This window comes from Brachionichthys hirsutus, chromosome 17, assembly GCF_040956055.1.
Source record: "Brachionichthys hirsutus isolate HB-005 chromosome 17, CSIRO-AGI_Bhir_v1, whole genome shotgun sequence".
NCBI classification, from domain to species: Eukaryota; Metazoa; Chordata; class Actinopteri; order Lophiiformes; family Brachionichthyidae; genus Brachionichthys; species Brachionichthys hirsutus.
This window is the reverse complement of record NC_090913.1, coordinates 8,714,190-8,731,957: the sequence shown is the minus strand read 5'-3', so window position 1 is coordinate 8,731,957 and position 17,768 is coordinate 8,714,190. Positions and strand designations below refer to the sequence as shown.

The following is a 17,768-nucleotide window of genomic DNA, read 5'->3' as shown; positions in this document are numbered from 1 at the left end:
GTCGCCACGTGACTGACCTGGGCTCCTTCGTTGCACACCGCATCTCCGTTTCTCCTACTGGCTTGCCGTAGCCGCTCCGTTTTCACCATGAGAGGATCTGTGAAGTGTGCGACCTCCGCGCCCTCATACTGGCACCAGTGCTGTGCCCAGTGAGTGCCCCCCCCCCCCTGCAGTTACTGCACGGCATGGCCTCTCTGGACCTGCCATACCGCTGTCCTCGCTGCGGGGAGCACAAGCGCTTCCGAAGCCTATCCTCCTTGCGCGCCCACCTGGAGTACAACCACACATACGAGACCCTCTACGTCCTTTCCAAATCCAACAGCGTCTGCGACGCTGCTGCTCTGCTGCCACTCGTGGCCGAGGGGGCTCTCCTCACCCCTGCCAACAACAACGACCCCTTTGAGCCCCTCCAGCCTTCAGCATTGAAAGAACGGCGCTTCCCTTGCCGCGAGCTTCCTTGTGCAGACAACCTGAGTTTGACCCCGGCTAATTCCAGCGCCGCTGCCAGGTATATTCCCAATGTGGAGTTTCCCCTGGGGGAGATTTTTATGACGAAAGCCATGACATCTGCAGACCCCCAGGGCCCCCATGGAAACCCCAGCACAGCTGTCGCCGTGGCCGCTAACGTGGCGGCCAGTGCGGTGGAGGCGGCCTACGAGGAAGGCCTGGCCAGGCTGAAGGCGCGGGCGTTCGAACGGCTGGAGCTGGATGAAAGGCTGGAGAAGCTTTCTGAGGAGGTAAAGAAACGAGTGCAGCAAAATGAACACGTGGGGGTAAAAGCTGCAAGCCAGCTGTCAAAGTGCTTCCATTATTATTAAGGGTCATTGCAAAGGGAAAGTCCAAGCTCAGGCTTGTTGGAATTTAACCTTTTTCAGTCTTTCAAAAATAATCCAATAAAGAACTTCAAGGAAAGGGGCGTAGCTTAAACAGCAGGACTGGATCATTCGCTTCTAGCCCCCCCCCCCCCCCCCCCCCCACACACTGTTTTTGATTTCCACAGATGGGCAATTAAACGATTCTGTACATTTGTCTTTATAACAACCAGCAGGTTTCCTCCTGTTCTCATTCTGCTTTTAGAATCTCTTTCTCTCTCTCTTAGAGGGAAAATCAGAAGCTCTTTTTGCAAGCATGCGCCGACTTTAAAGTCACTGCTGCATTGGATCTGGAATCCTTTGAATGCAACTCGGGCAGTCCATCGCTGATGAAAAATGATCAGCACTAAAATAAGTTATTCAGTGTTGATCTAAAATACCGCATCTTGTGCCATAGGTGGAGCAGAAAATAGCAGCCCGCGTTGGCCGTCTTCAGGCGGAGCTGGAGAGGAAGAGCTCTGAGCTGGAGCGGGCCAAGAAGGAGAGCGAGCGACTGGGCCAGGAGAAACGAGACCTGGAGGACAAGGCCTCCGAGCTGTCTCGGCAGGTGGACGTCTCTGTGGAAATGCTGGCCAGCCTCAAACAGGACCTGGTGAGCAAGGAGGATGAGCTGAACCACAAACAACAGTGAGTGAAGCTCTTATCTGTCCACGGCACGCTGGCCTGCTGGGGAGGAAATGTAAAAGATAACAAAAATGTCCTCGTTACAGCTTAAATGCTCAGTTGAGAAATTGATCACGTCATCGAGAGGCAATTCCCTATCAAACCTTCACAGCTTCGGGATTGTGATCATTTGCATGCTTCTGTTTCCTGTAGCGGAAAGTCGAATGCTGCGTTTCGGGTTATTTGTTGCTCGAAGCGACACATGTCTGAGTTTCATCCTGAGTTCAAAGCATTTAGAATGAAAACTCGTTGCTTTTCTTTCGGTTTGTTGCTCCCTAGACGCCTTTCTTCCAGGCTTGTCTCTCTATAAAGCTGCCATGTTGATTCTTGAACTGGTTAAAACCCATGGCCACTGTAAATTCAAGCAGCATTTGGGTTTGAATTAGAGTGGTGGTGCAGATTCAGTCCGTATCTTATGAGCACGACTTTGGAGCTCTCCTAAATCATCGCACGAAGAATGAGCGAGCTTGTTCTGACTTTCAGAGCTTTTACTTCAATGAATCCGTCAACATTGATTCTTTTTTTTAATTATTTTGATGCTTTGCCAGAAGTATAGATTCATCTTTCTCTACTCCTCTTGGGGTTTTAGCTCTTCGCTTTGGATTCTTTACCTGGGTGTCAGCAGCGATGGAGGCCTTTAAGCTCACTGCATGGATACTGTACGCATGCATCCATGTTTTCGTGTCTGTGAGAATATGCGATGGATTCGTGGTGAAGACACTGAAGGATGTCTCAAAGTCAAAGCTCGTTTATTTTAACTGCTGAGTCTCAAAAAATTATCGCTGAAATGAGGCCAGTGAAAAATGATTTCCCAGAACCCCGATGACAACGTTTAACAAATTATTAATCGTTACCTCAAGGTCCACATAATAGATTTATTTCCCCAAAACCTTTAGCTGTAGCTCACGGTCTTCATCAGTGGATTCAGATGGTGATGCATTCTCTAAATGTATTATTTTTCTATTTAGCTCCTCCCTTGATTTGCAAAGGTTACAGTAGATTTGGTCACATTTCCCAAACTTTTAAAATCCCTGCTTTGGAGTGTAGTTTGACCCGGAGTAATGCCTGCAGCTCAGTTACCTCTCTCTCACACACACACACACACACACACTTTTTTTTCTGTCTGTTCTGGCAGTTAAACAGTGAGTAAAACACAGCGTAGGCCTGAGGTGGAAAGGGCATCACTGAAGTTTCAGCAGGGTTGATGACTAAGCCGTTTTCAACACACCCATAATGGCTGCCGAACCAGCCTTCACTCTCGGCTGAGTTTCCTCTCTGACTCCTCTGATCGTCTACTAGTGAATCCGAAGTGTTTGTTGGGCTCTCCTTCGGGAGATGTGCATCACGCTGGGCATTAGTGCTGTCAAAAGCTAAAAACAGAGGTCATCTCTCCGTGACAGATTCTCAGAAAGAGGGAATAATTCAATTTGCACTCATGGTTATTGAAAAAAAAGAAAGTGTTGGGATGTTATCATTTTGTAAATATCAGATTCACTCACAGAAGAATTTGAGATGTTTTGTGTCTGTTGCATAAATAATGCTGACAAATGTCATGATCTATTCCTAGAAGCGATAACTCTCATTTGGTTTTCCTATGATATTCAGGATAAGAGTCTTCAGATTTATTGTATGTATAAAAATATGAGTGCCCTGAGCTTCTTAAGAGAGCTGACACTCCTAAACATACCACAGATAATGGCAGGGTCTTGGGTCGCCTTCCATAAAGTTTGCTTTTTCACTGGGAAGCAGTCTTCAATCTAAAGAGCAAAGAGGGAGATCGGCTCATTAACAGCCACGTCTGAAAGAGAGGAGCGTGCAGTATTTGCATGGCACGACTTCGCAAGCCTCTCCGATGAAGGGAAATTAAAGGAAGAACATGCATCTAAGAAATGAGAGGGCATGGACTTGAAATGAGGATGCCGCCATCAAAGGGCTGGGTTTTAGTATAAATGTTCAAATGAAGTGCATCTCAAAACACGTGAAAGTAGAGAACGGTGAAGTACCCCCCCATCCGAGTCCCGGAGGGAAGTGTGATCTGGCGTAACTTGTTCTGATAGTTTCTACTCGACGCGTGCTCTTTGCATTAAGGCCATAATGAACTTAGCGTATTAGTAAGACGAGCTCAGGGAGAGTCATGATCCGTGAAAACCAAATGAATCGACTCGGGTAAGTTACGTGACAAACAAAGATGTCTTCAAGTCATTGACAACCCGGATTACGGCTCTTAGCTCTCGGTCAGATCAGGAGTTATGAGCAGAGAGCTGCTATCAAGTGGAAGAAACTGTGTCCATGGAGGAAAGGAGGAAAGACTACAGGAGCATAAAAGAAACGGGAAGGAGGCTGCGGTCGGCTTTCGAGGCTGACGTGAAAGGTTGGAGCAGCCGTTGGATGTTTGTGAACGGATGGATCTCGGTGCAAGGCACATGCGGGATGCTGAGATCTAGTGTCAGTATGAGTTGGGCTTATACTCACATAATGCTGCTGTCATGGTTTTACTATCTGCTGTCCCATCTTTATTGGGTCCACTACAGTCGTTACTGGAGCTATGCTAGATTTATGTCTTTTTTTTTTTTCAGTTGCATTCTTGTGCCAAACTGTAATCGATGCAAAGCAAGTGTCTGAGGACAGGATTGTTCTCTTTCTGACCCGACAGCCTGGCTTAATGGTTTTTATTAAACCAGTCATGCTATTATTTTCTAAATGGTTTATTTTTTTAAACAAAGCGTCAGCCTTTGTCGCTTTCATCTTTAGTTTTCTCTCACCTCCTCGTCTCCTCTCACGTAGCCCCCTCCACACACACCTTCTCGTGCTGTCTGCGTGTTTGTATGTAATGCATACAAAATGTACGACATTATGATAAAACTGCAAAATGTAGCCCTCTATCTATAAATAAAAAACATTATCATCAATGCAGGCGGCCGTCCTTTGTTACAGCTCATATTCATGGGGAAGCCTCGTCTTCATCATGCAGGCCTTTCCGTCAATCATCGCCCCCTTAAATATTAATGAGGGATAATTTTGAATTCACGGCCATGATGATGACAAAGGAGGCCGGCCAGTGATTGTAATTAACATTTAGACACAATTATTTTGGAAGATCCTTCCTAATGAATCATGTCTCTGCCTTACCACTCGATTTGCAATGGCTGTTAAATGGTAGGGAAGTGAGGCCTGCTTGGTTTCATCTATTCATTAGTCCTTTTTTAGCACTTGCGTGAGCATCGGATATTTATTTACTGATGTCTTTGAAACTTATATTTTGTTTTGCTAGCTCTAAATGAAGCGAGGCAGGAATTTCTTTTATTAAGACGAGGTGACGAGGTTTTAAATCGTGCAGACAAGCGGCTTATTTTAGTCTTTCGGTGGAAAGCAGCAGAAAGTAAGACCAGTAGGACCTTGTTTTTTTAATGAGCAATATTGATTATAACCCAGCTCAATAAAATATATAATTCAATGCAGATGGATCAATGGGAAAAGAAACCGCGAATACGGTGAAGCAAGACCCCTTTCCTTCATTGAAGCTCATGAAAATATAGTCCTGAGCAACCTCAAAATAAATCAGTGCGTGCATTTAAAGTCAAGTCGAGACGCTCGGTCTGTGGGCGTGCGTGAGATGGAAACAAAGATGGAAGAGAGGCGTTGAACCGCCGTGTCGTTATTCCCGTGTCCAGCCTCGCAGTAACAACCTGCACGTCCACCCGCCAGAAAAGATGGCGTCCTGCCTTTTGTATCCCTCGATGCACCGGTAAACGCGCAGCCATGCTTTTCACAGCGCGGCTTTATTTCTGAGGTGTTGGAGTTGTTCACGCTTTGACAGAAAGGTGTGCGCATCTGCAAAACTGAGTGCATGTACTGACACTGAGATTGACAACAGGAAGCAGCCACATCCCGTTTCCATCCTGCAGATTTTCTGTTTGCAGCTTCAATGCTGTCCCCCCCCCCCCCCCCCCCCCTATGTATTTCTACTCCCACAGCATCTAGTAAAGATATTTTTTCCATCCTCTTGTCGTTTTCTCAGCCTTCAATGCACCTGTCTTTTTTCATTTGGTCAAATTCCTGATTGCATTCCTTTTTCTGTAGGGATGAGTGCTTATGCTACCAGGTAGCATCGTGCATCCGTGTCTTTTATTGTCATCACACAGACAATGAAAGGGGGACACTTTTTTCCAGTCACTTCCAGGATGTTCATCCTCATGGGATCGTTTTCCTGGTTCCTGGATTTAGTTCATACATATGGATCATCATCATCAATTGTGCCTTGACGCCACTGTTGCTTTTAAATATTTGTTTTGCATGAATGTTTGTTTACTACTTATTTTTTGTTTGTATGGTTCATGTTTATTTTTTTATTGTCTGTAAAAGCACTTTGTGAATTTTATTTCTCAAAAAGTGCTATATAAATAAAGCCTATTATTATTATTATTATTATTATTATCATCATCATCAACAGGTTCTAAATTGTTAGGTATCTTGCGACGATGACGATTATCCAGGTCAACGGCCGTTTTCGATGACACAAACTAGACTGCGACCGCTCTCTCATATTTTACTAATAGCAAAGACACGAGCCAGATTTATCAGAACTTGTTGTTCACATTTACAGATTGTTGTTGAACAACTGATCTGTCTCCCCTAGTGACAAACCCCTTGCCTAAATTAAGGGATTTTTTTTTTTGTAATCGTTGCCTCAGGATAAGAAAAGTTGTGCCAGGTCTATTTTAATCACAGAATGGCCCCATTTCAAGAAAATGTTTTGAGATGGGTTCTGGATTGCATGAGCAGCTTCTCAATTTCATGAGTGCAAATCTATTTCACTTGCCCTGAGACGTCTCATTTTAATATTCCCTGTCTGCAGAGATGTTCTGAACCTGTGTTCCTTTAGTCAATCTTGTGGCACTGCGCTGCGTAGAGGGCAGAGGCTCAGGCTGGTTGCATCGACACGAACAGAGATAAATAAAGGATTAAATAAAAAATGCCTGGAGGATTCTGTAGATATGAAGTTGGATTTTTGTCTTTCTTTTTTAGTCCCCTTCATATCTACTTAATGTGAATAGAGCATAATTATTATTCTTTTGTTGTCTAAAATTGTCTACATTTGAGATGAATACGAATATATTTCTGACATTTAAAAAGAAAAAGAAATGATTTGGTCGTAGCCGTCACATTATTTTGTACCTGACATTAGCAGCGGTTTATATAGTTCCCGAGCAGATCTTAAACTCATTTGGTGAACATGATCTGGGTGACACATCTGAATGCTGAGGAGTCTTAATGTCAGATCGAATGACACTCAATTAAATATCTGCAGGGATAATATAAAGCATTCTGAGCGGAGAGCTCACACTGCCTGACTTCCTGCTGCGTTCGCCTCTGTCTCGGCGTCTCAGTGACGCGCTGCCCTTTAGAGTGATGGGATCTTGGCCCTGCTATGCCCGTGGCTGTGCCGCCGACCCTGTGTGTTTCGTCTCCACACAGAAAGGACAGGACAGCAGCTGGTGTGGATGTCAGAGAGGCTTTTACAAAGCATATCCAGCAGTCACGTGATGGCGAACTCCTGAGTTTATACAATGTGTCCTATAAATATTACAGCTCCCGTCTCTGCCCTCAGGGAAGTCGCCCAGATCGATCAGTTCCTTCAGGACACGGCGGCGCGTGAAGCCAATGCGAAGGTGCGGCTGCAGCAGTTCATCGAGGAGCTGCTGGACCGGGCGGACCGCGCCGAGAAGCAGCTGCAGATCATCAGCAGCTGTGGGACCACGCCCAACGGCAGCCTGGGGCGCTGCAGCCTCCAGGCCTCAAAGGGCAACGGCTGCCAGGTGCGGATGCGCCGCTCGCTTTCTGAGAGATCCTATTGGTCATGCAGGGAAGATTATATAATAAAGTGTAAACATACCAGGATTGGTCCCACTCGACTCACTGGAGTCTATAAACACCATTTTTAGAGGAATACTAGCAAAGCCTTCAGCTAAAACGATCCCACACGGCCCCTCCCTTTGTTTAACTGAACCACTTGAGTAGAGAATGTGGTCCACAAAAAATACCACGGCTGGGACAACGGCGCTGGGATCACGACGTCGGCTTGCTGGAAGCTGGACAGTCCACCGTACAAGTTGCCATGGCGATGTATTTGCAGGATGCAAATGGTGTGTTTTTAAATCATTCATGACAAACTATACAACCGATTCACAATTAATCGTTCTTTTTTCCACCCATGAATCCAATTTCAGTCTTTTGGGAAAAAAACATCTGGATGAGCTCATTATCTTTAGAAGAATAGGGAGGGGAGGGGGGGAAATAAGATCCGGCTTCTTTGCAATTTCTTTCAACCAACCGCATGGAGCCTTCGTGGCGCTGACCTCGCGATGCAGCAGCGGCGCTCCGCAAGACGAGCCTCAGACGATTGAAGTGGAGGGGAATGGTGACTGGAGTGGAGTTGACTCACCGCGAGACCTATTGCAGCATGCCTGCTGTGAGCCAGGCACAGTTGCTTTTGGCTTCTGAATAGTGCATTATTGATTATATTGAGTAAATTCTCCACAAAGCACCACGGGTCAAAAGCTTAATAGATTTCAACATCATAGAAACGACAGTCTGGCCTTTTTCTCAATGCACAAATACAATTTGAGAGAAGAGCCAGTTATCGCACCTGTCGTGTTTATACTGAAACTCTTGTCTGTTAACTTTCCTTATAGCCGGTTGCCAGGATGGACTTGTGGCTGAAGCCATCTGTCCAAAATAAGCCGATGTTTTATTTTGATTTGTGATATTAGCAGTTCCAAACGATACCTTTCTGCTTCAAAATTAGCAGCGCGCATCCTCCAGGTTATTGGGTTCCACTTTCTAATTAGCTTCGAAGCTAAAACGTGCCAACAGCAGTTCGACTTTGCCACTGAATTGATGGTGTTGGGATGAGGAACGCTGGGTTATTAAAGGCTGATTTACTTTCTCTTGGTAGAATCTGAAATGTGTAAAAGCACATTTGCATAGCTGTTTTAATACATTTAAATGGAGGCTATTTGAAAAATAAGAATTATGAAAAATAATTCTGGTTGGCTTGCATTAAAGGTGCCCAAACTAGAATCGTGGTTGCATCGAAACAATGCAAACAGGAGCTCTGCAGCAGATGGCAGCCTGGGTCACGCGTCTGAAAATCTGTTTTACACATTGAAAATTCTCTGCCCCCCCCACACACACCTCCACCTCCATTTCTTTGCCGAATTGCACGATGCTTACAAATGTAGAAGCAGATGCTATCTTCTCTGACCATGTCAGCTACTCAAATTGCTATCCAACACTTCCTGTCAAAAGAGACATTTTCTTCGTCAGGGAAAAGATAAATAAAAAATCCTCTTGCTGCCATAGTAACCAGTTTTGCTCTTGCTGACAGTTCAAGCATGATTCAGAATCAGTCATAATGGGCCACAGATCTTGCTGTTTCAAGCTGGCAAGGTTACATTTTACAAGTGATGGAATTCAATGTGCTGTTTCTTTAAACATTAACACTATATTTCACTTAATTGTCAATAGAATAACAAAAATCTCCTGACTTTATAGCATCTCTTCTTCCTTTGGTTTTAGATAATCTAATAATTCCTACCCTCAGCGAGGCCAGCCTCATCCCCTACGTAGGAAGAAGTTCAAGGTGAAGACCGCTCTACTTTTGTCTTAGTAGTTCATGAACTTTTGGGCTTTAAATTGAAAACCCCAAATCGGGTCAGAAGAATCTGCGTTTCAGAATCGGACGAACGCATTTTGTTCCATTCATTTCTGGGAGATTTGCCTGGTGCTGTCTCCGGTGTCGGCTCGCCAGGAATGAGAGCCACGAGTGGCATTTTTTTTCCTGTTTCCTCCACGGTCCCTTTTCACTGGCAGTAGGCCAGGAACAAGCTGCGTGAAATAGAGAGACGGAGAGGGAGCGAAGGCGTGGCGGTGTCTGTTTTTGTGCACATTTTCTCGAAGGCGTGTCGCCAGTCGGGTACGCAGAGTTCCACCTGGCACTGCTTCAAGCACACACACATTTATAGACGGATACATGGACCAACGCTACACACAAGCACAGACAGCTTTGAGTGGTGTAGGAAAGATCGACAGGGATGATTTCCTCTCAGGCGGTGTACACCAAAAACCTCACCCTGGTTTTCTAGCTGCCATTGAATACTGTGGGAGGAAAGATGCTGAGGATTTGCGTGTGATGGAGAGGGATGGAAGTGTTAGCCTCGTGCTCCAACGCTGCATACAAGAGAAAGAATTCTTTGACTACTATCATTATTCACGATCCCCAGTGGATTATTTCGAGAGAGATTTGTCTGAGCCAGAGGAAAAAAGACAAAGCACTCAAACATGCTCAGTTTCATAAGATATGCACTGCTTTTTGGGTAAATGCTCCCACTCTTCCAAAACCGCGTATCCAAGAGACATCAAGGAGCGATTAATGTGTCCAGCTGCTCCCAAATGCATGATCACTTTCAAGTTTACGTCCACGTCTTCCTGTGCTCTTTCCCTTTGCGCCGCCCTCAGGACAAAATGATCTCAATGATCTTTAAATGCTTCTTCTTGTCCAAATATCCAGTGGACCTGATCCGCATTCACCGTGCCGCTCAACGACACAGAAAGCGCTCCTTCATTTGAACGTGCCGTTGTGTTTGGCATCCCGACTGTCATACAGAGAAGCTCGGAGCCGTTTACTGCTGGGATTTTGCTCATGGTATTCTTTGTTTCCTTCCACTCTCCAGAGAAACTCCAGCCTCTCTGGGAGCACAAGAGGCGTGTACCAAGTATCAGAGCGCCGCTCTTCCCCCAGCACGGGGTAGGTCGCTGCTCCTTTCCCACATTTACAGATGATATGAGCTTATTATTGCTGTAATTCCTGTGGCTTGGTTAGGACTTGTATCATTTTTCAGGAACACATGCTGTCAGTTTTAGCATGTTATTTTAATTGGTACTTTTATTCAGGGGGGGAAAAAAAGGCTTTCTGTTCCAGCTGCAGATTTGCTGCTATGCTGTCAGAGCTGACCTGTCAGATGTGTGGAAATACAACATAACCTCTGTTGTCTCCAAGCTTTTAACTACAGTGTAGGTGGAGATTGCCATTTGTCCAGGTCGTGGTAATCCTTGGATGTTAAATGCCCCTGGCTTTGTTTGGCCTTTGCTTACAGCACCTCGGGCAAATTCAGTCAGAACCATAGAAGTACTAGGTTTACAACTTGATATTTTATTTTTAAAATCCAGAGATGAATATAAATACCACATACACAAGCTACTGGTGTCAAAATACAGGTGTACTCTATTAGAAAATTACATAGATTCATCTTTTTTTGTGCTGGAACGTAATCCTTAGTTTCCGCCCCTTCAATATGTATTTTTCTTTGCTAAAAAAAATAGTCCAACTGCTTTCACTATTGATGATAATTACTAAAGATATTTATCAAGCACACTTGGAAACCCTTTGCTGGTTTTCAGTGTAGATTAGACTATTGGTTGTACAAAACAAGCAAATGTAAAGTAAAAACAAAAGGCTGCGAGGTTCTCTAATGGGCCCTAATAAATTGTCCTTGCTTGCAGGCCTGCAGTGCTTGTACTAGTGAGAGCGTGCTGCCATCTATGGTTTCACACCTAAAGAGCAACATTATATTATCCTATCTATTCTGGTGATATGAAAAAGAATCACTCATTTCGACGTCGATGCTCTGAAGTTGCACGTCTCTCTGCGTGAGTCGTCACTGAAGTATTTGTGGGTCCCTGCTGGAGATTTCCGACGCATGGCTGTACCCATAATACTCCGACTCTAACGCAAACTGCCGTTCCCAGCTGGCATGCGAACGTCTTTCCTGACGTGTCGTCACGCGGAAGTTGTCAGGCCTTCCCCTTTGAATCACCGACGCACACATGCACAGACTCTGACCCAACAGCGAAGTCGTCTGTCTTCTGGTTATTCATGTCTTGATCTTCGTGAGGCATCGGGATGCTTTTGCCTCTAGATGCGGTAAATGTAATGTGATTTAGTGATCGTGATATCACCATACATCTATACAGCTCTAAGTGTGAGTTTTAAGCAAAAATATGTGCAATTTATTCATGTTTTTGCATTTATTATGTCTTTACGCAGGGCTACTTTTACATTTTATAACCTACGAGAAATTGGCATGATGCTTGTAATATCATCTGTGATAAATAACATTTATAGTCCTTTAATCGACCCCGAGCAAAACCACAATCTTGTATTGTTATAATCCAGTCATAAATAGACATTCTTTTCCACGTGTAATTTTAGGAAAGCAAGCAACTGCGCACATTTCCCACGCTCCTGGCTATAGGATGGATCCTCATTGATTGTGCTCATTATAAATAGCGCTTCACAGTGCACTTCCTTCTGTTTTCCCTCAGAGCATCAGGGCGGATCAAGTCTGTCTCGCAGGGCTCCGGAGGTTACGACAGTGACAGCGTGGAGATGCACCCCATGGACGACTGTCCCGAAGCTCAGTACTATCACATGCAGTGCCGGCTTGACGAGGCGGGCTACGAGCGCTCCCCCGGTTGCGGCGGCGGCGGATCGAGGAACTGGGGTCTTCGTAAACAGGCTATCCAGAATTGGCAGCGGCGTCCGTACAGGAACAGCACCGAAGGCGAGGAAGGAGACGTGTCGGATGTGGGCTCCAGGACAACGGAATCCGAGGTGGAGATGTGGGAACAAGAGAGGAGAGCTGTGGCTGAGGTCCAGCAGTCGGCCGCTCCCTGTCCTCACCAGAGCAGGGCAGGGCATCGCCCCGTCACAGGTAACCCCGTTACACCCACCTCTTGAGAGGTTGGTCTGTCTATGCGAGAGAGCACTGCTTTATGATCTCGGTCGCTCGTCTCATGCTAAGCTTTGCTGCTGCGACTGAGCCGGATCGGCCCGATTAATCCCGGCTGCACGTTTCTCAAGCTCTACCGCAGATTGTACATCTCTCTGTTTAACTTCCCACCCTGCCAGGAATCTCAAACTCACCGCTGCGCCCCCACCTGCTGTTTGGGTTCTTTAAAATAGCTGGACCTGTGGCAGAACCAAACCAGGCCAGAGCCCTGTGACACATTCCTATCGACCACTGGGACTTCACAGGTTTTTCTCACCCAACATGTCACATGTTGCTGGCATTTCTCCTCTCTGACGTGGTTCTCCTTATCGGGAGAGCCTCTTCCAGAGTCGATCAGATGGTATGCACACAGCAAACGGGTTTGTTTTTTTCTTCTCAACATGTAACGCGCAGCTTGGCTTTTTTAGTTCATCAGGCAGTCTTGAGCGTAGGTGGTGTGTGTGTGTGTGTGTGCGTGTGTGTGTGTGTGTGTGTGTGTGTGAGAGAGGAAAAGAGTGAGAGTGTAAGAAATGGTTCATGGTCCTGATGCTTTGGAGCAGACGCCTTCCAAGGCCAAAGATGAAATGAGTCATCGAGGTGCAACATTCGCCGGGAGGAATAAGACGTGCTTGGTTTGGGCACGTGTTGCCAGCTAATAGAGGGAATGGAGGGATGATGAGGAAAGAATTATGTAATCTCATTAATATTTTGTTGAAGGTTGGCGCCACCGTGTGACAGAAACCATTTGTGGGTGAAGTGAAATGTATTTTTAATTTTTTTTTCTCGAAATCTACTCATGAAAATTGCCAATTAATAGAAGTGAGATGAAAACACAGATTATATTTCATTACATCCACATAAACCGCCTTAATAATATCTCGTCTTCAGATGAAGAATGCAATTCATACTAAATTTGAGCAACACGTTTATTTTATTTAAACTTTGAATTTATTAGCAAAAACAATAAATAAATGTATTTATTTACGAGATAACCCTAAAAGGTTATCTCGTACCCCCAACCAGGGGTTGCGAGCACCCCTGGTTGGGAACTGCTGTTTTATGGGCGTCAGTCCTTCTGCTACACGTTTCATGTGGGCAGCATGAAACGTTAAAGTGTTAATATTTCTCAGTGGATTAGACCCATCTGCCATTTTAATGATTGTACAAAATCTGGAGCAGCCATTAAAACGACTGTAACTCACAGCAGAATATAACCTTGGCTTGCGCCCACTCCCTTCAAATGCTGCGCGGACGTCCAAATTTGTTTTACGGGTCCCTCGAATCCTCCAAGTGGAAATTCAATGCATGGGGTCTAATGATCTAACTTCCCCATCTGTTAACCTTGGAGCCATTATTTTCCCCCGTAGCTCGTTCTGATGGGATCTACAACAAGCCATGCCGTCACGAAAAGAGTCCTTCGAGATCCAACGAAGTGATCAGTCCAGAGATCCTGAAGATGCGTGCAGCTCTCTTCTGCATCTTCACCTACCTGGATACCAAAACTCTGCTGAGAACTGCTGAGGTCTGCCGCGACTGGAAGTTTGTGGCTCGCCACCCGGCCGTGTGGACGAGAGTGCTGCTCGAGAATGCTCGCATTTCTTCCAAGGTGCATGGTGAACATTTGCATATGCAAGCGCTGCTGTTGCAGCGTCACTAAAGCAGCGTTTATCTGCGTCGCGTTTGCGGCGTAACATGAAGATTTCCACTGATCTCCTCGTTTGTCCTGCAGTTCCTGAGCACACTGTCCCAGTGGTGCACCCAAACGCACTCCCTCATCCTCCAGAACCTCAAACCGAGGCAACGGGGAAAGAAGGAAAGCAAGGAGGACTACCTGAAGAGCACACGGTGAGGCACGGAGACACAGATATGCACAAGGACGCTTTGGGGTGCCCACAGCCACATCCTGTATTATTTGAGTTCAATAAGAGCGTTGCTTTCCAAACTAATGAACTGAGTGACGTCCCTTAATGGCTCTCCAATATCGATCGATTGGAAGAAGCCCACAAAGAGGAAGAAAAATGACTGAATGATTTGTAATTTGACTGATGTGTCTTCGTCAAAGTGGTTGTCTGGAGGAGGGCCTTGAGGCGATGTTGAAGGCCACAGGAAGTAACCTGCTGATACTGAAGATTTCTCACTGCCCCAACCTCCTGACTGACCGCTCCCTCTGGTTGGCTAGCTGCTACTGCCGAGCTCTGCAGGCTGTAACCTACAGGTACGCCGGCACACCCGGGTTCCAAATATTAAAGCGAATCTGATCCAGAAGACTGCACTGCAGAGGGTCAGAGGCCCATGTGTGGAATGATAAAAATAAACTCTGTGTGTGCTGCAGGAGTGCCACAGATCCAGTTGGCCAGGAGGTGATCTGGGCCCTCGGAGCAGGTTGTAGAGACGTCATCTCCCTCCAGGTGGCGCCACTACACCCATGGTAATGGCGAGATACATGGAACTATAGTACCAGTAATGTGGGCTGATAAATGGATGAACACGGGCTGTATTTCTCTTGTCTTTTAGCCAACAACCTGCTCGTTTCAGTAACCGATGCCTGCAGACGATTGGAAGATGTTGGCCACACCTCCGCGCCCTGGGTGTCGGCGGGGCTGGATGCGGCATTCAGGGCCTGGCGTCTCTCGGTATCTATCGCTGCAGTTTCTTGTCTATATTTAAGATGGAATGATGCCGACTACTTGTCCAGTCATTTGCATAAAAGCAACACCTTGTTCATAGTTGCATTTATTATGACTCTCCCATAACCGTGGCTGCATTTCTCGGCTCCCAGCGAGGAACTGCATGCGCCTGCAGGTTCTGGAGTTGGATCATGTGAGCGAGATCAACCAGGAGGTGGCAGCAGAGGTTTGCAGAGAGGGCTTGAAAGGTCTGGAGATGCTGGTGCTCACCTCCACGCCAGTCACCCCCAAAGCCCTGCTGCACTTCAACAGTGAGTGAACACTGCTCCGTTTCATCATGGGCTGTGTGCAGGCCTGTTTACTAGACTTTACTGTCATTTATAGTTTCAATAAACATGCAAATAGGCAAGGCATTAATGCAGATTGCTATTGTTTAATCCTCTCATTCAGGCGTGTGCCGCAACCTGAAGTCTATCGTGGTTCAGATTGGCATAGAAGACTACTTTGAGGATCCCAACAGCCCTGAAGCCAGAAAGTTGTTTGACGAAATGGTTAACAAGCTGCAGGTAACAGCAGCTTACGGATTACGGCACGCCTTCGGCGCCTGCGTATTTTCATAATGAACTCGGAGAACTGTGGTGGGATGCAAAAAGTGAAGATGCAGCGAGGTACGCACACAAAGTGTGTCCCTTTGAGCATGCCACGTGGCTGAAACTCCCCTCTGTGCAGCCTGTCGGCGTGTTCTAAGGTGTCCGTATGTGTGAGTGTGTGTGTGTCCCTGCGATGAACTGGCGGCATGTCCAGGGTGTGCGCGCCCCCCTCCCCCCCGCCTGTCGCCCATAGATCCCGTGAACCGGATTTTTGGATTAAGAGGTTAAGGAAATGAATGAATTAATCACTGCCGGAGGTGCACATGGGAGCTCTGTTCTGCTTTTAGATAGTTCCACCCGTCGAGCTGGTTCTGATTCCACGCTCAGAGGCAATGTGGATCTCTAAACTCGGAGACGGTGATGTTAACTCCCTACACACACATTCATACACACTTCTCAGTTTGACAAGCCAGGGCAGTGAGAATAGGAATTCTACACTCTTCTCACACATGTGGGATCAGGATGCATCTTTGTTTCAATCTAACACTACTCTGGACTACGTGGATTTTGTGACGGTTGGAGAAGCATCGCTTTATTTATCGTTTTTTTGCACCGCCCACGACTTTCTGCTTAGCGGCTGAGAGTCATCAACCTTTGAACCATCACTCCACCCCTTGAAATCCTTCTTCACGGACGAATTTAGATGCACCAAGTGCAAACTCACTCAAACAGCTGCTTATCGTGCTCGACTCCTAGCACTGCTGTATAGGAGACAGGAAAAAATAAATGGTTTTGTTTTCAAGAGTCATGACATGTTGGATGCATCAAGAGGATGAGGTTGTTCCCAGCTGTAAGAAGAGTCTCCTCAAAATTCAAAAACAGGTCTCCCTTTTTCCGTGGAGGCCCAGCCAAAGTTCTCCCCTTTATCGAAGCTCATAAATTCATCATCTCAATTATATCTCGTCATCTAACCAGTTTAATCTCAGTGCTTCAGTTCTTAGAACTTATCATAAATCGGCCCTTTGAGGAAAACTTGATGCTGATATTATCTCCATTCTGTGCCTTACTTTCAGGCCCTGAAGAAGAGACCCGGCTTCTCCAAAATCCTGCATGTGAAGGCGGACAGTCTCTGCTAACACGAGTCATGCAAAAGACTGGCCTTTTCATTAGCACACTGGATGAGGTTGAATGTTTCTGCGGCGTCGCCACGGTGAACCAGGTTTGAGGCTCAGCGTTGCATTTGCAACGAGTGCAACCTATATTCAGAAAAGAACACAGTCGTTATTCAAGAAGGAGGAAATCAATAACTCCTTTGTGACTCAAGTCAGGAGGCTTGTTTGGACTAGCGGTGGCACAATATATCACTTTGGCCTGTTTTAACCTTATCAAAGACTCAGATAACCCAATGGAACCTTTTTTTTTTTTTTACCCTAGTCATCTTTAGCTTTCAGCATATAGAAGGATTGTACTTTTACATGCAGACACAGCCCCTTCTTGAAAGGCCTGGAGACAGGTAACAGCTCTGTATTCAGATGTCAGCATCAACAAAAAGAAAAATGCTTGGCTTACGCTCGGGTCTGACAAAACAGCTCGTGGGCAGAACACACATGCATTTCACAAAACAAACATGCAGTTCAGAGAAGGACTTGGTTCCCAGGTTTCTGAATGCGTCTGTCCCGATGCGCAGAAGCCCGAGGATTAAAAGATTGGTCCTCATACTGCTTCCACTCTGACCAGACATATACTGAACCAGCTGCAGGCAAGGACAGCGCTGCCATTACCACCCAGACCTTGAATCATCATAGCGGGGATGAATTTAGCTTCCTCCTCTGCCTCCTCGTGTCAGCAGCATTGTTATACGAACCTTGACTCCATTTATTCGATGGCTGTTGTGAAGTCGATCCATAATGCATTTCTCTGAAAACACCAGTGCCATTTGTAACAGTGTCTGCCTGTCCTCCGTTCTTTGGAGCATTTTCTCCAATGTGCCATTACTGAGGGAAGAGGGACCATATAAGACGGATGTTTAATGTCTCCAAAGCAAAAATTATTCACATTTATTTATTCACCTTTACTGTTTTTGCAGCACTCAGTCGGGGATCAAGTCTCGTCACTTTCAATTCATGGCAGCAATTCTGTTTAGTGCACTTTGCAAAAAGCCCAAGTAGCAAGCAATACTTACTCAAT

General features: G+C 45.9%; 1 protein-coding gene across 1 annotated transcript; it reads left to right on the top strand.

Annotated features, from left to right (window-relative positions):
* Nucleotides 1–185: 185 nt before the first annotated feature.
* fbxo41 (F-box protein 41) lies at nt 186–16,717 on the top strand. Its single transcript, XM_068751313.1, has 13 exons — nt 186–737; nt 1,270–1,499; nt 7,144–7,351; nt 10,268–10,341; nt 11,919–12,307; nt 13,732–13,970; nt 14,094–14,209; nt 14,427–14,579; nt 14,697–14,792; nt 14,879–14,997; nt 15,144–15,302; nt 15,442–15,557; nt 16,655–16,717. The coding sequence occupies exons 1-13, from the start codon at nt 186–188 to the stop codon at nt 16,715–16,717; spliced, it is 2,514 nt and encodes an 837-aa protein (XP_068607414.1).
* The last annotated feature ends 1,051 nt before the right edge of the window (nt 16,718–17,768 follow it).

Coding starts and splice junctions, on each gene's coding strand:
- fbxo41 (XM_068751313.1), top strand. CDS start 186: ATGGCCTCTCTGGACCTGCCATACCGCTGTCCTCGCTGCGGGGAGCAC. Junction 7,352..10,267: donor CAAAGGGCAACGGCTGCCAG/GTGCGGATGCGC, acceptor TCCACTCTCCAG/AGAAACTCCAGCCTCTCTGG. Junction 13,971..14,093: donor ATGCTCGCATTTCTTCCAAG/GTGCATGGTGAA, acceptor TTTGTCCTGCAG/TTCCTGAGCACACTGTCCCA.